This window comes from Chionomys nivalis, chromosome 2 (assembly GCF_950005125.1).
Source record: "Chionomys nivalis chromosome 2, mChiNiv1.1, whole genome shotgun sequence".
Lineage (NCBI taxonomy): Eukaryota > Metazoa > Chordata > Mammalia > Rodentia > Cricetidae > Chionomys > Chionomys nivalis.
Genome location: NC_080087.1, coordinates 131,587,183 through 131,612,431, shown reverse-complemented (window position 1 = coordinate 131,612,431; position 25,249 = coordinate 131,587,183). Strand labels below are relative to the sequence as shown.

The window sequence follows — 25,249 nt, the reverse complement described above, 5'->3', positions numbered from 1 at the left end:
GGAGATTTTCTCTTCACCCTGGGAGCCCAGCGAGTTGAGTCCCTGGACCGTTGTCCCATACAGCTGTCTTCAGGGTTCACCCTGGGCCTGTTTTGGGGATAGGGAGTCCTGCGCCACCATGCAGTACTCACTGACGTGGCCATGCCCTGTGGAGGAGTTGGGAGGGGTCTTGTAAAGAGCTAACCAGAGGGTTCCTCCCCCAGCAGTACCTTCTCCCAGCTCAGCTCTCCCATTTGAGGGGACAGTGGCTGTTAAGATAACAGATGAGGAACTGCAAATTGTTTCTCTGTCCCTGACTCGTGTCCCATGGAGTTCCCATAAAGAAGTTCAAGCCCCCAAGGTGACAGAGTATTTGGGTAGTACTAGGAAACTAATTAAGGTAAGGGTGTATCTCTGGTCCAAAATTGGCCTGGTGTTCTTCACACAAGAAGCAGAGCTTCTCAACATCTTAATCCCTGTGCACTATGTGAAGCCATCAGGGAGTCAGTATGAAAACCTTCATCAAAACCAATCCTGCTAGGACCCTGCTCTGCAGCTTCCAGCTCCCAGAGCTGAGAAACACATCTGTGGTGCGGTATGTTATGCAGCTTGATGATGCCCTGGAGCCGGTGACCTCACCTGGCCAGCGATAACAGGAGCAGCCATCACCCCAGGGCGCTGCAGGCCTTGAATGAGATCATGGGTAAAGTGTCCAGCAGTTCCTGGCACAGGATAAGCTGTGCCCCTCAGGCATTTCTGGGAGGCCTCTCTGCAGTCTGGCTTCCCTGTGTGGCCTGGGTATCCGCATCAAGCCCTCATTTCACAGAGCAGAAAACTAAGCTTCCCAAAGGGCTAGTGATCATCACAGAGAGCTGGAGATAGAGTTGTCACTAGAACCCAGAGCTACTGGCGGCGGCCACCCACACCGTGGGCTCTCTGAGCAGGTATATATGCTTCCGGCAGGGATGCAGTTTTAAGGTAGGCTGCCAGTGTCAAGTTGCTAAAGTCTCTGTGGCGGAGCTATCCTAGGTGGATCGTTACTTCTCATAAGTCAGTTTCTCCTTTACTAGTGTGGTGGACCATGATGTCTTCCTACTCATTCGGTTGCTGTGAGACTACAATGAGCAAATACCAGAGGAAAGACCCTGCATACTGAAGTGACACGGCCCCTTACAGGTGACTCTGGTACACTGCTGGGCCACCTCTGCTCTCCCTCTCCCTACCCCTCCGCTCCCCTAGTGCCTCTCTCTGGGCTATTTCCTAGTGGCAGTGGCTCTGTCCCCACAGGGTCACACCTCAGTAAGTTCCTAGCATTAAATGACACTAATGGCAGCTTTATCAAATGAATTTCCTCCAGAGCTGGTCGTGGGTTTATATGCCTAGGGGCGTGGCTCTAAGGCAGTGACTGATAAGGAGAAAACACCTTGTTCCCCAGTGCCACTCCCTTATCTCTACTGATACCAGGCATGCATGCAGTGAGAGAAGAGATTGAGTCTTATCAGATATCTCTGGTGCAAAAAAAAAAAAAAAAAAAAAGCCACCCACAGAGTGATGGGGGACTAGTGCACCTGCTTGGCTGAGCCAAAGGTCAATAACTGAAAAAAGTGTCAGATAAAGAAATTAATGAGTTCAAAACAGAACCAAGTCCTATTTTCTAACAATTTGTAATATGGAGGTGTTTTTCAACTGTGGTATGAATTCATCAATCAATGACATTCCCAAATTCAGACAATCGTTAGCTTCCACCCACCATGCTCCCTGCTTTTCACTATAGAGAATAATGGCAGGCCAGGCATGAGGCGCACGCCTTTACTCCTAACACTTGGGAGGCAGAGGCAGGTGGATCTCTGAGTTCAAGACCAGCCTGGTATATGTAGTGAATTCCAGGCCAGCTAGCATTACACAGTGAGACCCTATCTCGAACAAACGAACAAACAAAAAGAAAGAAAGAAAGAAAGAAAGAAAGAAAGAAAGAAAGAAAGAAAGAAAGAAAGAAGAACCCGACCTTGCAATCCAAGTGTGAAGTGTGAAGTGCAGGCGAGGGAAGTACCTGAGGTGCAGCAGTGGTAGGTGCTAACTGTCCCTCGACTATTTTAAATGTGACTCGGCTGGGAGGACGGCTCAATAGGTCAAGCATGTGCAGCCTTTCCCCCTGTGCTGAGGACCAGCGTTGATTTCTAGCCCCCATATGGCAGCACAATTCTGGAATCCCAGGGGAGGCAGAGACCAGAAGATCCCAAGCTCACGCCCAGGTCAGACTCACAGTCCAGACAAACTGTGAGTACTAGACCACGGTGAGAGACGGTGTCTCAAAAACCAAAGCTGATGACAGCCGAGGAATGATCCCTGAGGTTGACCTCTGACCCTCACATGTACTGTGTACACATGGGCACCTTCACAGACACTCACCTCTCCACATAAAGCAAAAAAAAGAAAATTCAGCCCACCCAACTTTTCAGGAGTATGTTTTTATACAGGCAAATCTGTCACTGCAATCACCGCTTACTGAAAGCTGCAGCAGGTGGCGAAAAGGAAAGTCCCACATGAGATGAAGTTCGGTCTTCAGGTCTGAGTCCCATGCCAAGCAGCGAGAGCTCTCTCTGGCCGCTGCAGGGCACACAGAATTCACTGCAGGCAGTTGGCTGCGGACCAAAGGCACACAGTGGACTTTCCCGTTTCTTTTTTGTGTGTGCATCTACTGCTTCAGTACTCTGGGAACCTCAACCTCAGTGCCACTGACATTTTGGGTGGGATTTTCTTTGGTGCAAGGGACTATTCTGTCACGGTACGATGCTTAGTAGCACCGCTGGCTTCAGAGTACCTTCCCCTAACCACTGAGCTGTGACAATAAGCAGTATCTCCTGATGCTCACAAATATCTGTGGGTGTTAAAATAATACCTACTGAAAACCACTGACTTAATTATCTTGAGACAAAATCACATAAGGGCGCCCCGTGGGTTAAAAAGCACCCCTCCCTCCCGCCTGCTGGCCTACGCTCTTGCCAACCAACAAGATCCAGCTCAGTGTTCTTACAGATGCCATTCTCAAAACAATTCATTTTCAACAAAGCATGGGATAAAAATACCTGAACAAACAAGTATTAATTATCCTGTTCTTTTTGAAGTTATTTAGAACATCATTTAGGAACTTAAGGTGTTTGGACATAGGTCAGTGGTAGACAGCATGCCCAACAAGACTCTAGGTTTCTTTCTCAGCACTGGGAAAGAAAACGGTCAAGGGCCATATGTAGTACAATCTCAGCATTCAGGGAGGAAAGAAGGGTGTGAAATTGAGACTATTTCCAAAAGTCAAATCAGGTTTGATATCAACACCCATGGTGCGTTACTGTGCGTCGCTCAGTAACTCAACTTTTTACCGTCTCACAGTGGCTTTTCAACTCTACCCCAGAGCCATGCTGGTTGGCTGGCTCTCGTTGCATTTATTAGTTTCTTGGATCAGATTCTCTGGAAAATTTCTCTGTGGCTTTCCTATACCTTCATGTTTTACCCAGACCACCTGGCAAATCAAAGGCATTTTTTTTTTGCATGTACTTTATAAAATAAGGTAAAATAGATTACTTTTGTGAACTGTGCAGCTGCTTCAGCAACTTCTGCTGTGAAAGCAGTAGAGCCCCATGAGCCCCTACCGCAGAGGTGAGGACATTAGTGCAGTGAGGGACCTGAGTTCTCAGTCCAGCGTGGGGCTCACATTACAGGACTCTGGGGAAGTTACTTTGCCTTTGAGCCTTATTTTCTAGAACTTGGGTTAAACGATACCTAAAGTGTCTTCCCCGCACAGTTGGGGATGGGTAGGAGAAGTTATTCTGGGGACCTGGACTCCCCCCACCCCATGCTCTGCTTCAAGGTCTGTGGGGAGTGAGGGTCAAGGAGCACTGGCTGCTTCCTCTCCAGAAAGTCTCAAACTGAAAAGCCAATTGAAATGGATAACAAGGGCTGTGTTAGACTCCTTCTAATTCCACTTAGTCGTATTAGTTAAGCTGTAAGATATGATGAGAACAGATTCAACGCAATGCCCATCAAAATCCCAGCAGAATTCTTCAAAGAGCTCGAAAAGAACAATACTCAACTTCATATGGAAAAGCAAAAAGCCCAGGATAGCCTTAACAATTCTGTACAATAAAGAAACTTCTGGAGGCATCACAATCCCTGACTTCAAACTCTACTACAGAGATACAGTATTGAAAACAGCCTGCTATTGGCATAAGAACAGATAGGAGGACCAATGGAACCGAATAGAAGACCCAGATATCAATCCACACATCTTCAAACACTTGATATTTGATAAAGAAAAAAAATCAAGTGGAAAAAAGAAAGCATATTTAAGAAATGGTGCTGGCATAAATGGATATTAACATGTAGAAGAATGAAAATAGACCCATAACTATCACCATGCACAAAACTCAAGTCCAAATGGATCAAAGACCTCAACATAAAGCCAGCCACACTGAACCTGAAAGTGGGTAATACACTTGAACACATTGGCACAGGGAACCACTTCCTAAATATAACTCCAGAAGCACAGACACTGAGAGAAACAACTAATAAATGGGACCTCCTGAAACTGAAAAGCTTCTGTAAAGCAAAGGACACAGTCAACAAGACAAAACGACAGCCTACAGAATGGAAAAAGATCTTCATTAACCCCACATCAGACAGAGGTCTGATCTCTAAAATATACAAAGAACTCAAGACATTGGACACCAAAAGATCACATAATCCAATTAAAAAAATTAAGTACAGACCTAAACAGAGAACTGTCAACAGAGGAATCTAAAATGGCTGAAAGACACTTAAGGAAATGTTCAACATCCTTAGTCATCAGAAAAATGCAAATCAAAACAACTCTGAGATTCCATCTTATGCCTTTAAGAATGGCCAAGATCAAAAACACTGATGACAACTTATGCTGTAGGGGTTGTGGGGAAAAAGGAACACTTTTGCATTGCTGGTGGGAATGGAAGCTGGCACAACCCCTTTGGATGTCAGTGTGGCAATTTCTCAGAAAATTAGGAAACAACCTTCCTTAAGACCCAATAATGCCACTTTTGGGTATATATCCAAAAGGATGCTCAATCGTGTCACAAGGACACATACTCAACTATGTTTATAGCAGCACTGTTTGTCTTAGCCAGAACCTGGAAACAACCTAAATGCCCCTCGATCGAAGAATGGATAAGGAAAATGTGGTACACAATGGAGTACTACACAGCAGAAAAAAATAACAACATCTTGAATTTTGCAAAAAAATGGATGGAGGTAGAAAACATCATTTAGAGTGACATAACCCAGACACAGAAAGACAATTATCACATGTACTCACTCATAGGTGTTTTTTAAACATAAAGCAAAGAAAGCCAGCCTACAAACCACAATCCCAGAGAATTTAGACAACAATGAGGACACTAAGAGAAATTTACATAGATCTAATCTATGGGAAGTACAAAGTAGAAAAAGATAAGATCTCCTGAGTAAATTGGGAGGGGGGGGGTTGAAAGGGGGAGGGGACAGGCAGGGAGGGGAGCAGAGAAAAATGTAGAGCTCAATAAATATCAATAAAAAAATGTATAAAAAAGATACGATGATAGTGTAGTTTCAGAGCTGCACTGTGGTGACCTGTGCAGGGCAGGGGGACCAGCTCTGAGCACAGAACAACTGATGTGAGTAGGAAGGCACTGGAGATCTGCTCTAGAGAACGTTACTAATCATCTGCGTGCACCCTTCTTTGGGAGAGGTGTAGGGGTACCCACTATTTGGGCAATAAAAATTATGTTTTGCTCCGTAGGAAGTATTCCTTGGAAGAAAACTACCCATTTTATAAACAGTTTTGACCTAAAAATTCTTATTAGCCTATGGCAAGTAAGGGAGACATTCACAATCTAGAGATCTAAGTCTATCACCACAGATGCAATAGATATGTTTTATTACAGCTACTGACTCCAAGAACCAGGACCTGTTACAAACTAGCTGACCTACATCCATGCAAGGGAAGGCTTACTTCTCAGATCTTATGGCAAAGAAGCAAGAATTTCTGGTTGCAGACAGTTTCCTGTTCTGGAATGCTGATGATGTGAGACCGATTCGAGACAGGCCTGATGGCTTTGTTTGCCCCCTCCGGACTCAAACTGCACATAGGGAGGGCACAGGAAACTGCTAGGGACGCTGCCCACGGAGGGCACTGTAACACTTCTGCTCGTTCCTCTCAGGTTCTCCTGTTATATTTTTACTTTTGGCTCAGGCAATGGCCTCGGATATTTCATTTGGATTACAATTCAGGCTCCAGTTTGTTGGCCCTATGACAAGCAAAGGATTGGGCCTTTGGAACAGTAGAGAGCTTTGGTTGATTTCCACTCTGCACAGCCCATGAGAAGCAGGGTGAGCAGCAGAAATAAGCATTCACTGTGAGCATACGAGTGCAGTTTTGGGTATGGCTGCTATGTAAGGTGCCCTGTACAGCCTCAAGCTATCACTGGCCTTTCCGGTAAAGCAAGATTACTTAAATCTTTTAGCTGAGCGAAGTAGCTATTGAAGCCTGCTCATTTTAATGTTTTGGCTTGCTGTTTTCTGTTACTGAGTATATAAATGGAAAAAAAACAACAAACAAAGACCCTATAATTTCCTTAAATAGGAAATTGGCTTGTGTTATGTATGAGTAGGCCTGTATTTTTTTATATGTACATACTTTATGCACCTAAACACATGCATGGTGTTCACTTAAAATACACAGAATCTGTTATTAAAGGTGAATGAAATAAAGTGTAACAAATAAGAAGACTTAGTAGGGTCACTCTTTTGGGGGAAGTAGAAAGATTAACAAGAAACTGACAAACAATTTTAACCTAATTAAGAAACTGAGTATGAATGGGCTCTGACAAACGGGCAAGGCAAGCAACAAAGTGGTGGCACAGGCAGTGTCTCCAAGTGACATTATTCTGGGTGAACAGAAATCTGACAGTCCAAATACCCCTCTATTTTGTCAGTGGGACCATGAAGAAGAGAACAAGAGATGTGGACATCTTGGTTAGTGGAGCAAAGTACAAGCCCAATGCAGACAGCATTATATTTGACCACAATACGTTCTGATCCTACCTACTCACCCTAACCCTTCCTTTTGATATTTAAAATAAGCAACATCTACTTGGCCCTGCATCTACTGTGTGGTACAGTGGTGGTGGTAGTGTGTGTGTGTTTGTGCACACATAAATTAGCTTTTTAATGTGTAAATAACTGTGCTTTGAGTTAAACATTGTTTGTTGTTCTATGCTTACTACGTCTGTCTGTCAGCAGATATCATACAAAACTATAACCAGTGGCTTTTGTGGCCCTAAGCTTTGGACTCGATTCTGGTCTTGTGATTGAATTCTGGCCTTCCTCCAGTTAGCAGTCAGAGTCCTCCAGGTTAGTCAACACACACCTCAACTCTTGGAAAGACAATTGGCACGTCCTGTAATGATGTTTTCATCTGTCCTTTAAGCCTGAGTTAATTAAGGAAGCGCTTTCCCTGATTGTAACCCATAAAGCTTTAGGCTTTCTTTGCTCCTGGCCTTCTGAGTCTGTCAGCTAAGCTTGGCTAATACCTATTACAAAAGCTTTACTTACAATCTGGATTCAAAATAGAATGCAAACAAGGGTTAATTAATTCATTTGTTAATTTTGCTACCCTACTGGGGACATTAACTCACCATCATCCTTTGTGTAAATGCTCAATAAGCCCTTCCTGCTAATCTGTGGCCCAGGAGAGGAGTCAGCCACACTCAGGCTGTGTTTAAAAACACAACAAATTTGACATGAATGCAGGAGCATCTGGGGAAGCGGGAAGCTAGTATTTCTGACACTAAATCTGCATCTTAAGGTTTATCTGGCAGTCACTATGATTCTCAAGAAAAAAAATGCGCACCTTTTCATGGGATTACTTGAGCTCAGAAAATAAATTTGCTGCTAGAGAAAGTAAGGGCACCGCAGGAAGATTTAAACATACTAGAGCAGACCATAGCTGTAGCAACTGCAGACTAGACACAAGAGCGCTCTGTACAGATTCCTGAATGGCTCAAGATGCCTGGAGGTTATGCCGCCTGCAAAGGCCTGGAGAAGACAGACGGAGCTGAGCAGCGGAAAGGTGTCAGGGTAATGCAGATGGCAACCAATGGTCTCGGCTTCCTCTGCATTTCTGTGGACTCACTGGCTACCTTTTTCATTTTAAATGAGAAGTATTTGTGAGAGATGCTTTAAAAGGAAATAATTCATCTTGAACGCTGACTGGGACTCACTTAGCACAGCTGAGTTCATCACTTAGTGCAGCTAAAATAAGAAAGTTCCAAGCATATTAGGAAATGCACAGAAAGTCGAGAGAAGAAGCCCAGTTTATGAGCAGTTGTTTGGGAATACAATCTTGGTTACTGGTGTGAATTTAGAAGGAACAAGGCAGTCACTGCTTTATATTATTTCCTTATTTATCTCCTGCCACTGGGTCTGTTCTTTTAACAAGATGGCGTTACAGACATTCTCATGGCTTTTCCTAGGCTGGTAATGCTAGGCAAAGGAATTTTGGGGAACTCTTGATGTCAGATAGTGGCCTGAGCGAGACCTGCAGGCCTAGGAGAAATAAACTGGGGTGAGAAACTTTCTCTGCAGGGAGCTGGCCTGGAGTGAACTTTGGTGTTTCACAGGTGCGAGGGGTCCCTGAGCTTGCACAGGCCTTTCTCCTAACAAGGAGGAGAATGTCACCTCCTTTGTTGGACATTCACAGCACCCGTGATTCTGAAGCCCTGAGTTGGGTCCAGGAGTCGTAGGTGTGGTGCAGAGGTGGGACTTGGGAGCTGGGCTGTGGCTCTCTGACTCGGTGTGCTTCTCCCAGCAGCAGCACTCACACAGATGCACGTGTGTAGAGTCCACTGAGTCTTTCACACTTTAGTAATGTCTACTAAATAAAAACTTCCTAAAAATAGTTTAAAAACTAATTTTAAAGGTCTGCCATTTAAAACTTTAAAATCAATGAAGCAGAATGTGAACCAGTTGCAGGAAAGCACGGGCTTGTTCCCATGCCCGTCTGCGAGTCACTTACCGCATACGGCTCTAGTGTGTCAGAGAGCAGAACAGAAAAGTCGTGGTCTTCTTTTTTTTTTTTTTTTGGTTTTTCGAGACAGGGTTTCTCTGTGGTTTTGGAGCCTGTCCTGGAACTAGCTCTTGTAGACCAGGCTGGTCTCGAACTCACAGAGATCCGCCTGCCTCTGCCTCCCGAGTCCTGGGATTAAAGGTGTGCGCCACCACCGCCCGGCTAGTCGTGGTCTTCTTTAAGGGATCTTAGAAAACAGTGGGTAGAATCACAGCTTGAGTTTCTATCTTAAGCTCCTTGGGTAAAGAGTGTCACAATCAGTCAACATGCTTGAGGCATCACTGCTTGAAAGATGCTGACCCTCAGGGTTAGAGTAAAAGTGCTCAGAGCACATTCAGAGGAACTAGTTTGGTCTTAGGCTTGGTTCCTTCCCAGTCTGAAGAGTGGATGAGGGTGGGGAGGAGGGTATGTGGTAGGAATGGGAACTTGGATTGGTATGTATAATGAAAAAAGATAGTTTTTTTTTTTTTTTTTTTTTTTTTTGGTTTTTCGAGACAGGGTTTCTCTGTGGTTTTGGAGCCTGTCCTGGAACTAGCTCTTGTAGTCCAGGCTGGTCTCGAACTCACAGAGATCCGCCTGCCTCTGCCTCCCGAGTGCTGGGATTAAAGGCGTGCGCCACCACCGCCCGGCGTTTGTTTTCTTTTTTAAAAAAAATTTAAAAAATAAAATTAAAACAAAAAAAGTTGCCATATCTTTTGTTATTATATATTGGCGACATCTGCCTGGTAGGTTCAGGGGGTGGGGGCACGTCAGGGGCTATGTAGCAACTTAGTGGCAGAGTCAATGATGTCTACACTTCTTCATCCATTTCCCATTGATCTCAACATGAACTAGCCTTTCTCTACTAATTAAACAAATCCTAATACTTTTAATTAATTTATTTTATTGAAAATAGTTTTTTCACACAATATATTCTGATTTAATAATTTTAAAGCAATTAAAATTTATCCTTTATAAGTACTCATTAAATATTTATAGACTGAATTTATTGTTGGAGTCAGAGATGATGTGCTAAAGGGAAGTTATAAGACTGCATTTTTGGCAAGACTCCATTTTATATATGTAAATAATTTGTGCATAGAAGAATAGTGAGTTATGGAGACTTGCTCTAAATTTTGTGTACTTTTCAAATCTTCTAGAGTGAGCATCAATTCATTTTATAGTTTGAAATAAAAATACGATTTTAAACAATGATGGTCCGTTTCCTCTCCAAACAACAGACAATGAGGTTGTCTGGTATGTGTACAGACAAGACAATGTTACCTAGATACCTAACTAGAAACTTATTAAGGAACGTGTCTTGACAGCAATTTATTGAAATGACCAAGTGCTTCCAAGCACTTCATGCACATCTTGTCTGTGTTAGCAGACATTCTGAAGTGTTCTGACACGTGAATATCCAGCTAAGCTGCAATGCTATGTAGTAAGTTATTCTTTGGATGAAGTTTATATTTATTTTTATTTTATGTGCATCGATATTATGCCTGTATATATGTCTGTGTGGGGTGTCAGTTCTTTGAGTTACAGACAGTTGTGAGCTGCACGTGGGTGCTGGGAATTGAACCTGGGTCCTCTGGAAGAACAGCCAGTGCCCTTAACCTCTGAGTCATCTCTCCAGCCCAAGTTTTTTGTTTTGTTTTGTTTTTTCTTTCTTCAAGACAGGGTTTCTCTGTAGCTATGGAGCCTGTCCTGGAACTAGTTCTTATAGACCAGGCTGGCCTCAAACTCACAGAGATCTATCTGCCTGCCTCTGCCTCCCGAGTGCTGGGATTAAGGGCGTGTGCCACCACCGCCCGGATTTTTTTTTTTTTTAGAGAAAGAAAATAAGACTCCCATACCCTGTCACCAAACACCACATCATCCAGCACTGTGCTGAAAAGTTTATTATCTTTTCTTCAAATCAAGGGCACCTTCACTAACATAGCAAGCACATCAACACATGGGAGGGGGAGCCATCATAAGACCAAGAAGAGCACAATCGCATCTTGGTACTTGGTACCTCATTACCTTGTCCCTGCCATTCACAGATTTTCTGGACTGTGTTTTCTCTCCAGATAACTACAGGGTCTCTGTAGACCCTTTCACCCTAAATTCTAAATTCTAAATGCACAATTCTAAACCACGGCAGGAGTCTATGAAAGCCACCAGCCAAGGCCTGGCCCTGCAATCCCAGAGTCAGAAAGCAGCCAACAGACAGAAGCAGGTGGTTTCCCAGAATGGCTTCTAGGAGGAGGAGCCCAGGTTCCCTTTGGCTTTTTCTAAGATCCTACACCTTATTACAGCACTCCCTGAGTGGGCTGTTTCCCAAGAAAAGCCACAGAAGGAAATATCATTAAAAAAGACTACAGACATTGGGGGTAAGTTCTTTCCTCCCTACGCCCAGCCTTACCAAGGCTGTTGCCCTCTGTTGTTGAACAGGATGTAACAGGACTGCCAAGCAGAGCCCACAAACCTGGTAATTAGGTGCACGGACAGTGTTTGCTTTGGAACCATCTACCAACAAAGGAATGTGTCAGGCTGATTAGTGAGAAAGGGGTATGTAATGTGTGTGTATTTAAGTCCACATGAGGCCATAATCCAGGAATTCAGTCTGTTTGAGCAAGGGCTCGCAGAATGAGGAGGAAGCTGAGCTGGGACGCTGGCTTCTGGGCAGCACTTCTTTCTCCTTTCCAGCTTCAGTCCGCCCACACCACTCACACTAAGAAAGGTGGCAGACCACACATTCAACATGAAATTCTCTTCAAAAAACATCAGACTAAAAGAATGGAGAACTTTGTAGGGTTTCTGGTAACTTATCTGACTTTCCTCTCCATCTGCCCTGCTAGTGGGCAAGTAAAACGCAAACAGAACAGAAAAGAAACACAGCCCCCCGCCTCCTCCCCCAGACAGGGTCTCATTGTGTCTCCTTGGCTAGCCTGGACCTTGGTTTGTAGACCAGGCTGGCCTCAAACTCGAATGGATCCATTTGCCTTTGCTGGGATTAAAGGCATATGCCTGACCTGAGATCTTAATGTCATGACTCATTGACTAAGAAAAATCATGTACTTAGCCTCTTTGACTGGAGGAAGGAATCCAGGGCTTCAGATAGTAACACAGCTTCAGTTCTTTTGAAAACAAACCCTTTGCGCAGGCTTGACCACTTAGGTATGTGGAACTCCTTGTGTCCGTGAGGTGTGAAGAAGGACAGCAAGTGCCAGTGTAAGAAGCAGCATCTACGCCCAACAAGCTGGGGTCCCCAAGGGCAGGCAGGGTGGAATGGATGCCAGCAAAATGCAAGATGACAAAAGCATTTCACTAGGTCAGGAACACTAGGAGAACTTATGTTCTTTGGCACAAACTGAATGATTCTGGAGTTCAGCTACATAGGTAAAAGCAACAGGCTTCATTTTCTAATATTCTTGGGAGGGATTCTTTTCAAAAATGATTTTCCTGTTCCATTTCCCTTTCTTATGTGAACTAACCTGACACAATAGTTCTCAACAGAGAAGTGAGGAGTTCTGTTTGGAGCCTCACTTGTTATGGCCATTTCTCAAGATGATGTGGGGAAAGTTCTTCTACAGTGTGGAATGGGATGTGTTGGGAGAGGGTGTCGGCACAGCTGTGACAAGTCCAAGATCCTGTGGGCCATCCTTACTTCTTAGGAGAGTCAACTCCTTGTACACAAAGAGAAATTGCAAGCAATATTCAGTCTGCATGGTTTCTTTTCTTTTTTTTATCTTTCTTTTCTTTCACTTCCTCCCTCCGTCCCTCCCTCCCTCCTTTCTTCCTTTTTTCTTCCCAAGACAGGGTTTCTCTGTGTAACAGCCCTGGCTGTCCTAGAACTCTTTGTAGATCAGGCTGGCCTTGAACTCACAGAGTTCGCCTGCCTCTGCCCAAGGAACTGGGATTAAAGGCACGCACCACCACTGCCTGTCCTGTACTGTTTCTTTTTACTGTTGTTACTGTTTGTTTTTGTTTTTATGAGACAGGGTCTCACCAGGAACCTCTGACTGGCCTGAAACTCACTATGTAGACCAGGGTGGCTTTGAACTTGGAGACCATCCACCTCTGCCTTCTAGTGCTGAGATTAAAGATGTGTGCCACTAGATCCAGCTCAGTCTGTATTTTTAAACCCTCACATTCAAAACCTAAAACAACAAACCCTTTTGGAAGACCTCTGCCTGAGCTGCAGGAGCCTCGGGAACACATCACTTGACGCCTTCCTGAGCGCAGGCTAGACAGACCAATCTTCCTGCCAAAGAAATCTCTTAAACGGCAGGTTTCTGGTTCCAACCTTGTGTACAAAGCTGGGTCTATACCACACTTTTGTAATAACACTGTACCATTGGGAGCCTTGAAACTCCCTTAACTAGTCACTTCATCTAAAAAGGATTGTCAGTCCCGGCGGTGGTGACGCACGCCTTTAATCCTAGCACTCGGGAGGCAGAGGCAGGCGGATCTCTGTGAGTTCGAGGCCAGCCTGGTCTACAAGAGCTAGTTCCAGTATAGGTTCCAAAAACTACAGAGAAACCCTGTCTTAAAAATCCAAATAAATAAATAAATAAATAAAAATATAAAATATAAACGAAAAGGATTGCCAGCATTCACCAGCTAACAAAACAACAAATACATAGGGAATGAATACACTGTGAGGATACAAACAGCGTCATGTTGTGTGCCATCTTCTTACCCATGACTGGGTGTTGCTCACAAGGGTATAGTGGTAAGAAAGTCTGGGAGTGCAATGTTTTCTGTGTTTGAATACCAGTGGGGACAACTCTCCTGTCATCTGAAAAAATAAAAATTAGCCAAGCCAAATGGACCAGGACAGAAAGAATGCCACTGACTTGGGGTGGCTGGCTGAACTCTCAGGTCTCTTCCAAGAAGCACAGAGTGTTTCAAAATTAAGTGTTGAGGAATGGCATCTTCACAGAAATCGTGAGAATGTCCCATGAGCAGCATTAGGATGTGGTCCTTAACACTAAGAGATGATTACTGAAGTGTGGAGATGACTGAGACAAAGCTGCAGAGGAGATAACTGAAATATTTAAAAGAAGAATCCAAATCCTGGGTAGTCACTTTGTGAACTTCCATGACTTCTCTGCTTGCATACGCAATTGTTTCTCCTTAAGTCTTTGCTCAGGATGGCCCTAACTTCAGACTTGCAATGCTTAGAACTCAGAGCTCTTGTTTCTTAGTTTCTCAGGAGTGTGTTGTTTCTATTTCTCTAGGATGTGGGGCTTTGCCACTGTTCTAATGGAATGTTTGTTCCTCCTAACGCCATGCTTCCCTTGTATCCTTTCAGACAGTAAATGCTGGACTAAGCTTAATTACAGAACGGTCATCCTATTGTATTTAAATCTTGCAGTCTGGACATTAAGGGTTCTTAGTTGAGGAGATGTAGGTGTTTCATTTGTGTCTGAGAAGCTTGGGGTACCACAACAATTTGGAGTTAAGGCAAGTCCGCTCAACTTCCACAGACAACCTCACTGCCCAGTGGTGCAGCGTCAATCCTCTCTTATCCTGTCACAATAGCCATTCTTCCAGTTAACAACAGAAATGTGTATCTGCCCTGATCCAATCTGAGCACGGATTACTGCTCCAGGTGTCCACGCTCCCAGGGGAGCAAATACAGGGACAATTGAGAAGCACATCTTCAGGGAGGCAGACAAAGATAGCTTTCCAATTACTTTCAGGGTATATCCCGCGGACTTCTTTGAAGACGACGGCTTCAGAAGAAGTGCTGTACGATGAAAAGGATGGAGGTAGAGTCAGATAGCTAAGCGTTTCATGTTATCTGTTGGGACAAGTAGACTGTTACTCGTGAATGTAGGTGTCCTCATTAAAGCAGAGGTGGCCAGGAGATGGCTTAGTGCATAGACACTCGCCGCCAACGATGATTTGAGCTTGATCCTCAGAACCCACGTGATGGAAAGACAGAACACCCTGCCCTATGACCTCCACATGGAGGGCCCACACACATACATGCACGGACACAAAATAAATAAATGAAGTATAATTAAAAAGTTAAAAAGGAAAAGAAAGTTTAAGTTGACCAATGTTTATTATACGGTCAAAATCAAAAAAGTGATGTGGCCGGATGGTTGTGTCACACACCTTTAATCCCAGCACTGGGCGGGGGGGGGGGGGTGGCAGAGGCAGGTGGATCTCTATGAGATCGAGTCTCACAAGAACTATTCTACAAGAACTAGTTCCAGGACAGGCTTCAAAACTACAGAGAGACCCTGTCTTGAGAAACCAACCCCTCTCCACAATAAGAAAGAAAGAAAGAAAGAAAGAAAGAAAGAAAGAAAGAAAGAAAGAAAGATGTGAACACAGTATATTCTACTCACCAAGACCAGCATGTTAGAGTAGCACAAAGTTCCCTAGAAAGCACAGAAAGGTTCTCCCCCACCCCACTGGGCTCCGGCCATGCTTTAGTGGAACTGTCCCATGGCTCTTCTGCCCCTAAAGCTGTACAGCACTGTGAGCAAGGCTCATGCATTTCCACAGCAGCAGCTGCCCAATTATACACTCAAGAAATTGTTTCTTGAAAGAGAGTAGTTTTAATATCATGTGAGGTGCTGTGTATGTGCATGTGTGTGTGTGTGTGTTTCTGTGTGCGTGTGCACACGCTATGGTGCATGTGTGGAAGTCAAAGAACAACCTCAAGTGTTCCTCACACTCATCTTGCTGAGACAGGGTCTTTTCTTGGCTGTTTACCGCAGAGGGATTCTGGGATCGACCTTTCTCCATATTCCATCTTATAGTAGAGACTCTGAGGCTCTAGCCTCGGGTGTACCACATTCAGTTTGCACGTGGTTCTGGGCTTCGAACTCGGGTCCTCATACTTGCATGTCAGCATTTACTCACTGAGCATCTGGCCAACCCCAATTCCCTCCTCCCATCCCCAGACAGGCCGCCTTGAACTCAGAGACACCTGCCTCTGCCTTCCCTATCCCCAGACAGGTGGCCTTGAACTCAGAGACACCTGCCTCTGCCTCCCCTATCTCCAGCAGGCCGCCTTGAACTCAGAGACACCTGCCTCTGCCTCCCAAGTGCTGGGATTAAAGTCATATACTACTAGTGCCTGGTCTGAATTTTTATGTTTTTTAAATTAGACTATAATAATACTGATAAAATAAAATTTGGCTCTACAAGAATATTAAGTACTGAGGATGACAAATTCACTAAGTACCTCATTTCTAAGACCTTTACACATACAAGAAAACTTGTTTTGTTATGGAAAGTTTCAAATATACTCAGAAATACAGAGCAAAGCACAATAAATCCCTGTGTATCTATCACTGAGCTTCAACTGCTTCATGACACTCGCTTTCATTCCATACCCCTTTACTCCATGTGTAGATTATTTTGAGACAAATCTCATTTAGCACATTCTTTCATTCATAAAAATTTCAGTAACATACTGACCTCATTATTCAAATTATTTATTTCTGGCATGTATTTCTGACTCAATGTTTTCCTTGGTAAATATGACTGTTTCTTTTGTCTTTTCCTATAGACCTGTGTAAACTGCTTTCAGGGTTTAACTGGAGGCGGAGCACCAAGAGGAAGTGCAATGGGTTCCTGAGAACATTACCGGCCTAGATTCCAGGAAAGACAGTCAAGATCCCTTCTGAATCACACACTTTGCATGCAGGGAGAACTGCCTGTGAGCAGCAAAGAGAGGGGGTTCTGAAGAGCTACAGGTCCCACTGGATAAAGGCCTTTCCCGTGGGGTAAGGAGGCCATTTTGGTGAGAATTCAGAGCCTTGACAGTCATACTATCTTTGAATATATTCTTTCATATAATATCCTTGAAGGTATAAATTTAGGACTTACACTAAATCTTCCAGAAGATTCTGTGTGCAATCCTTGTCAAGAGGACAAGTCTAGGGACTTGTGGCATTTAAAACTGTTAACGCCTCATGCTCAGATCTTGGCCTCTATGTTCATTCTCAGTGAAATAAGAAGGGCTCCTTGGGCATGTGGCCATGGCTTGGATGAGGGTAAGGGCTGTAAAGCACGAGTCTGGGTCATCTCTGTTATTATTTTTTATGTGGGGGGTGTTGTTCGGGAGGGGGAGACACGAGACGCGCGGGGTTGGGGAAGGAGAGACAAGACACGCGGGGTCCCACGTGGGTAAACTTTAATGGGGGAGGGTAACATACAAGGAACGGGAGTGAAGAGACGAAAGGGAAAAAGGAGGGGAGAGCCAGAGGAGAGGCGGGCGAGAGAGAGAGGGCGGGTTGGAACGCCCATTTTTAAAGGGCTCTGGGCATTTTGGGAAAAAGTGTCCTTGCGCGTGCGTAGTTTTCCATTGTACCACTGGGGTTTGTAGTCCGCTTTGTAGTCCGCTTGGAGACTGTATTTTCTGCGCACGCGTGGCCTTGTCTCCAAAGGAACAGCAATCTCGAACAGCCAGAGAGGAAGAAAATGCTGAGCAGCAAACAAACAAAACCCACAATGGCTGAGAGACTGGAGCCAATGCAGAGTTTGAATGCAAAGCTAAAAAAGTAAACAACACAGTACAACCAAAGGTACAAAATAGCTGTTCATGAATTCACACCGACAAGAAGAGCACACAAGTGGAGAAGTGAATAAATGGGAAAAAAGACAAATCTCCCAAGAAGGATTTCAAATAGTTTTGGGCATGTTCTGCTCCCAGGACAGTGAAACCTACTGAGAATTCCATGTGTTTCCTTTCAAAGAGGATGGCAGGAGAGGAAGAAGAGTAACTTCACAGAAGAGAAACCTGGTACAGAGTCTGCAGTGATAAACCATGACGGTGGTGTGCTTGTCATATGTGATGAAAATGGTACTTTACTTCCACAGTCTTTCCACCCCCAACCACACATGTTTAAAGTCAGTCTAATTTTCTTGCTGCTGTGTTTAGAGATTGGTTCTTACTGTATGCTGTGTTTAGAGATTGATTCTTGTTACTGTGTTTAGAGACTGGTTCTTGCTGTATGCTGCCCAGGTTATTTGGAACTTGTTTTGCAGCTCAGGGCTACATTGTCTTGAACTTGTGGCATTCCCCTGCATTTCCTCCCAAGTTTCTGAGATCACAGGTATGCCCAACCATGCTTGCCCTTAGTCTAATCTTAAAACAACAACAACAAAAATCCAAAACAGACATACATACCCAATGGTATCCTTCAAAACTGTCAAGGTCATCAAAATCATGAAAATCTTTGACACTGTCATAGCTCAGTCTAGGTAGATATGAAAATGAAATATAATGTACTATCCTAGGATAGAAAACAGATTCAGCAAAAACTAAGAAACTGTGAAAAAAACAAAACAACCAACGGCTCCTAGCTTATGATGACTCGCTGATTTACTAACTCCAACAGATGCAGCATGCTCATGTTAGCGGGGAAGCAGGAGAGGGATGCGGTGAGTGCAGGGAGGGGAAACTGCACTTCTTCCCAAGTTCTCTATTCTAAGAAAGTTTGTTTAAACTATGCCACTTTGATCTTGGAATCACCACTCCCATGGATAAAGCTCCTAACACTCCAGACGCCTTTGGAGTTCCAGAGTTACAGATTCTGCTTTTCCTAGTGACCATTCCCCAGTCCAGAGTCTTGACAACCAGTGATCTTTTTACTGTCTCTACAACTTCCCATTTTCTAGAATGTCATAGAATTTTGTGGCCTGTTCACTTATTTCTTTTATCGGGAGCTAATACGCCACTGTATCAACATATCAATTTGTTTACCCATGCACCTACTCATGGGCTCATGATTGCTTACAGTTTTGGATAATTAAAGTTTCTATAAACATCCATGTGCATGCTTTCATATGAACAAATATATTCAACTCACGTTATTTCAAAGCTTTTTGTTTCATTTTTAAATGCTCTGGGATTCTTCCCACATCTTTCTGTTAATGATTTCAATAGTGTGTGTGTGGGGGGTATAGGTGCACATGTGTATGTAGGTACATGTATCTATAAGCATGCATGCAGAGGCCAGTGAAGAACAATGGATACTTATTTTCCTCTGCCTTTGCTAATTTTATTGTTTCGAGACATATCTTTCACAGAACCTGAGGCTTATCATTTCGGCTCGTAGGGCTAGACAGTTCTCAGGATTTGTCTATCTTGGCTCCCTTCCAACCCCATGCACTGGGGTTAAAGGTACGCATGGCCAGGCCCAGGTTTTATGTGGGTACTGGGGAATTCAAAGTCAGGTGGCTTGCACAGAAAAGCACTCTTACCCACTAAGCCATCCCCTCCCCCCATCACCGATATCTAGCTTAATACATGAGCTGAGAACATACTTTGAATGATTTCTAGTAGCTAGAATTTGTTCAGGTGTGTTTTACGCCTCACAATGTTGTCTCTTGTGAATGCCCCACATGTGTTTGAGCAGAACATGCCTTCTTCTGTTGTCTGAGCAGGTATGTAGATGTCAGTTAGCTCCTGTGCCTGCTGGAGCTGTCCTCGAGAGGACTAATGCCTCCGTCACAGCACATGTATTTGTTTCTCCTTGAAGTTCTACCATACACGCCAAGGAAATGTGTGTGAAGTCAATTCCTTGTTTTGAAGGCTGGCTCCTTTCTTCTTGTGTGAAGTACTATTATTATCTTTTAAATATTCAAAGGTGAAGTCATGTGGCCTTTGTTTGAGAGGTTTTAAAATTAATCATTTTCTGTCTTGTTGTAAGTCTATTTGAATCTTTAAGATCTATATTCTTCTTTCGGCTTGTTTGGGGTTGTTTGTTCTTCAGTTTCTTGACATACGCATTTAGACTATTGATTGAGATTCTTTTCCCTTTTGTCAGCTATAGATGTTAATAGCTCTAAGTTTCACTAAGCCAGATGTATCTAACCTTCTGACATTGAGATATGACATTGTCATCTGCAAAGTCCATGTTCAAGAACCAGTCAAATTCAAAGAGAACTCTCATAATGTTTAAGGAAGCTCACGTCTTTGTGCTGGGCGGCGTTCATAGTTGTCCTGGCTTCATGCAGCCTCATGCAGTCCACAGGCCATGGACCAGAAGCTGAACACACCTGCTGGCCTAACATTACTTTAGCTTCATTCCACATGCCCATATTTTATTTTCATTCACTTAAAAATACTTCAAAATTTCCCTTGTGATTGCTCCTTTAACCCAGGAGTAATCTGGAAGCACACTGCTTATTTTCTAACATTTCATGGGTCTCCAGTCCTTTTCCTACGGTGAATTTTAATTCTCTGGGCTAGAGAACACACATGGTGCACTTTTAGTTTCCTAAAGCTTACTGAGATCTATTCTGTGACCCAAAATATGGCTTATTCATTTAGAAGCATCTTAATTTTTATTATTCATTTTTATCACAATGTCACTCATATGCCATAAAGTTTGGCCCCCAAGGTCTCTGATTCATGAGTTTTAGCAACCACAAAATTATGTGACCATCACTGCCATCTACTCTGACCATATTTGGATCATCAAAACCCCTGTGTTCATTAGAAGTCACTGCCTTTACCCCTCTCTGAAGCCCCAGGCAACTACAAGTGTAGTTTGGATCTGCTTATTTGGGGCATCCCATAAAAAGGGAATCATACAAAGTGTGGATTTTTGCATCCAGTTTCTGTGAAGTCTATGTTGTGGCATGCAATAATTTCACGTAATTTTTTAAGGCAAAATCATCGTTCACCGGAGCATACATCAAATTTTGTTTCTTCATCAGCTGATAAGCATTTAGGTTGTTTCCTTTTTATGATATTATAGGTACTTTTGCTGTGAACATTTGTGTATAAGTTTTTATCTTAAGAGTGTGTATCTAAAAAGGGATCTAATCTACATACTACGAGCAAAGGACCCATGCTCAGGAAACTTGTGTATTTGTAGATCCTTCTATGTATGGGCTGATGTGTGTTCTTGGATGTTTACAAATAGTCTCTGAGTTTAAAGAGTGGTCAAAGGGCCCAGTCAACTCTCAGCATGACAGCTCTGCTCCATACGCTTAGCCTGGTTACATGCCTCACCTTCCATCCTGAGTCGCAATGTAGTGAGCGCTGCAGGGTGAAAATGAGCTATAACATTTGTGGCCAAAGAAGCCAGAGCACACACACAGATTATTTCTAGTATGTTCTTGGATGAAAGGAAAAACGGTACTTTTTTTTTTTTTTTTTTAGTTTTTCGAGACAGGGTTTCTTTGTAGCTTTGGAGCCTGTCCTGGAACTAGCTCTTGTAGACCAGGCTGGTCTCGAACTCACAGAGATCCGCCTACCTCTGCCTCCCTAGTGCTGGGATTAAAGGCGTGCGCCACTACCGCCTGGCACGTATTATTTTGTGAGTCTAGAGAAGTCACAGTAAAAACTGATCCAAGTTAGTGGGAAGCCGTCCATCCACTAGGGATGTGCTGATGCCCAAACATGACTTTGGTTAGAACACTAAGCCTCATGACCTTCCACTTCTCTCTCTTCAGGCCCTAAAACTTTCATCTTTGCTGTGTCTATGGAAAACGTGCTCCTCACCAAGGCCTTAAGCTGCAGTTCTAGCAGTCAATCTAGGCTTGGCCTTCCTTTGAGGAGACCATTTCCCATTTCTTTCTGTTGTTGCTGTTTTTTGTTTGTTGTTTGTTTTTTGAGACAGTCTCTCTAATAATTCCCAAAGCTAATCGTTTGGCTCTGGCAAGCTGGGTGGGAGTCTTCTTCTCCATGCTCTACTCCAGGACTAAATCTGAACACACAGCACAGTTTGTTGCCTGCTAAGACAGAGCAAGGCGGCTTTCCTTCATAGCTCTGTTAACCCCCCTCTGCGTAAGATGGAGAGAAAGGCTTGGAAACAGACAGGAGCACAGGAGCAGACTGTTCTCTAGTCACAAGAGGAATCTGATGGCAGCTGGGTGTCTCCCTGACAAAGCACACGTGATACTCAGACACATTTCTGTAGACCGAGAGACATTCTGTACCTGCTTGTCGAAATGTCCTCAAATGGATAGAGGATCTCGCCATTGTTACAGATCTCGCAGACGAACCCTTTCTGGCTACAAAGACTGCAGCTGTAGACATGAGAGGTGGCGAATTTAATGACCTTGCCCAAGAACGGTGCCAGTTTTCCCTCTATCACCTGTGGAAAGAGGAAAGGACAAGAAGGCACAGCATTGAGAACACGAGTCTTGCAGATGTGGGAAGGGAAGGGGTGTTTTTTCCTTTATACAACAGGAAACCTGTAATTATAATTTCCCAGCTCAAGAGCACATGACTTTGCTCCGAAGGAACCAGCTTATCCTCAGGAGCTTGCAAATGAAGATGGCCAAGCTCTTCTTGTGCTCCTCTGTTTTTGCAGTGTGGTGTCTCGAGGAGACCAAGTTCAGAGTAGGATGTAGAAATTAAGTCAGCAGCACCCCTCGTGAACCAGTATGACTTCATCTCCGCAAATACAGTAGAACGGGCTCCTCTTGCGCTGGTAAATGCGATAATTTAAAGAGGGTGTAACCTGTTGGAGGGCCATTTTCAGTTTGTAATAATCAAATTTTTACAATGGGGGTTCTAAAACAATTTTTGTCTACTTTTGATTTCCAGCATGGTGATGAGCCTTGTTCCACGCTCTTGACAAGGCATGGGCTGTGCACAGGCAGCTAGCTGATCCCACCTTCGCCATGTGTGCCTGTCGGCTCCTACTACTGTCATTTTCCTTGCTGGCCTGCAAATGTCTGTGAGTTTGGAACCACGGCGATCATCTCACTCTGCACCTAACGAATATTCACGAGCTTCAAAGACTTCAACACTTCACACAACAGTAACACAAAGGTCTGCCCTTTATTTCTGCACCATTAATGACTGCTTATATGCTTATTCTGATATCAGGAAAAGACACGAAATCAATGGTTAACTCAGGGGAGGAAGTAAGGCAGAGATGCTGGGTTGCCACTTTGTGTATTGTGTCTTTGCCTTTCTACAGTATTAAATATATATCATTTTGCACTAAATATAAAAAGTGATTATAGAATCAGTTTATTGTTCTGTAAGGCTGGCTCTCTTCCTAACAGAGAGGATAGATTATGACGGCTGTTTTCTGAGCTAGGCCAGCATACTCTTCCACTCTTTGTCTCTCTTCTCTCCATAACCTACGGGAAGCTGTGGGTATACCAGACCTCTTTCAGTTCTGTTCTCCTGGGACTGTTACCTCGAATAACCCCAGTAAGGCACATGCCGAACACCAACACACGTGCCCAACCAAACACTGCCCCACGTGTCACAGCACTGACTCTGCATTGTGGTGACAACCCTCTGATGAGTCATTTCAACAGAGGCCCAAAGATTTAGGATGGTCTGAAAACCTGGTAAGAGCAGGTGGTGTGCGACCCCCAAGGCGATACAGGTTCTCATCCGGGATCTGAAGAGGCTGAGAATCATGACCTAAGCTTTTCTCTATCGAGAAGTCATCAGGACAAGAGCATAAAGATTCTGAAGGCTCCTGAAATATTTCACCAATTTGATATGGTCACTGATGCATATTTAATCCCACCCGGGGAAACTAATGACCCTTTGAAAATTAATTTCTAATATCTAGTCTCACAGCACCTGATCTACAACTCCATTTTTACTAATGTTTCACTTATTATTACTAGTAAGAATCAGTTTATCCTCTGAAGAAGCCACTCCATTTTGCTTTTAGGCTATCTGAAGGTTAAATTTTTGAATATTACTTTAGCTATTGCTAGAATATTAGGATATCTGCATCTAGTGACAAAAAAAATCATACTACTGAATTTTCACTGATCTTAATCATATCTATATATTTCTTGGGGTATTATGAAAGCATAAATTTCAAGTAAAAATAGTGTTAGTAGCAACTGTGTTATTTCACTGACAGCCAAGCTGGAAATGACAGTGACTGACTCGTTTCCATCAAACCCAGATCCCCCGCCATTCATCAGGCTTTATTCATTTCCTCTCCCATTTTTTGAATTAACAGCTTTATTGAGATAGTCCACACACCACAGGATCCATCTATTTAAATTTCAACCTTGGTTTATTTATGGAGCTGTATACTTCACTACAGACAGTCCTCCCCGCAGCTTCCGTATGTAGAGGTTAAGTCTTCATTTCCCTCTCACTCTATTCTCCCAAGTTCTAGAACTGATAATCTACTTTCTGTCCCTATAAAGCTATTTCATAGAAACAGAACCATGTACAATGTGTGTGTGTGGTCTCATTCATCATAATGTTTGAGGTTTATGCGGAGTCCTTTAACCTAGTTTGACCAGCTCTAGAATCTTACCACCCTCTCTAGATTAACAAAATAACCCAACTCCAACCCCAGAAGCCAGTCTTTCTTCTTTAATCTGCTGAGCACATGTATTAGTCAATTTTCCAAAACACTTTCATAACATATCACCTTTCCTCTCAAGTCTTCAGTGACTTCTCATTTTATCACTATTAAAAGCCCTTCCCTGATGTAATAGTATCTTGCTAAATGACTGTGTCCCTGATGCTGGATACAAGAGAACTATGGAAAACTAGACTTTATGTCTCACTTGCTTTGCAAGGCCTCTAAAACAGGAGTCCACATACCAACCCAACTCGCATGATCAATCTTAGGCATCTTCAGTTGTGAGCAATCATGTTGACACAGCATGTGCCCACTCTTGTTCCTGTCCTTCCAGGCCGTTTCCTCTACGAGGGTGCTGCGCTCTTCCTACCACTCAATTAGACTTCACGTAGGTTTTGTGGCTCTGATCCAATAGGACTTGAACCAACCTTCCCAGCCCCTCCTTTTTGTTTTTTCAGACAGGGTTTCTTTGCGTTCTGGCTGTCCTGGGTCTCACATTGTAGACCAGGTCGGCCTCAAACTCAGAGATCCAGCTATCTCTGCCCCCTGAGAGCTGGGCCACTGCCTGGCCCCCAAACCCATTTTTAGCCACAACTGTCAAAGATCTCTTTACTTTCACACCATGCTATGACACATGAAACTCAAGGTTGTTTATTCCTTTGCTACAGTACATTACTGTCTTGCTTATCGTGTGTTGAACATGTATGTACAGAACACACAACTGTGAGAACATCTGACCACTCTTACCCACAACCTGGTCCTTCCACATGGGACGGCCCAGGAGAGCAGACTGCTGTGCAGCAGAGAGTGGGCCCAGCCTCAGCTGAGCTCTCCTCTCGCTGCCAGGCACCGAGTGCCCTGCTGAGCAACGATGCTGCTGCCC

At 43.8% G+C, this 25,249-nt stretch overlaps 1 protein-coding gene across 3 annotated transcripts in view; it reads right to left on the bottom strand.

The window, feature by feature from the left end:
* The window catches only part of Plekhm3 (pleckstrin homology domain containing M3), a 178,141-nt gene that overhangs the window by 25,698 nt on the left and 127,194 nt on the right, over positions 1 to 25,249 (bottom strand). For 2 of the 3 annotated variants that reach the window (XM_057761522.1, XM_057761521.1), the window contains exon 7: positions 22,001 to 22,158. The exons of the other annotated variant lie outside the window; for it this stretch is intronic. In XM_057761522.1, coding sequence (XP_057617505.1) covers positions 22,001 to 22,158 — 158 coding nt within the window. The remainder of the gene's footprint in view (positions 1 to 22,000; positions 22,159 to 25,249) is intronic. 3 annotated transcript variants of the gene reach the window in all.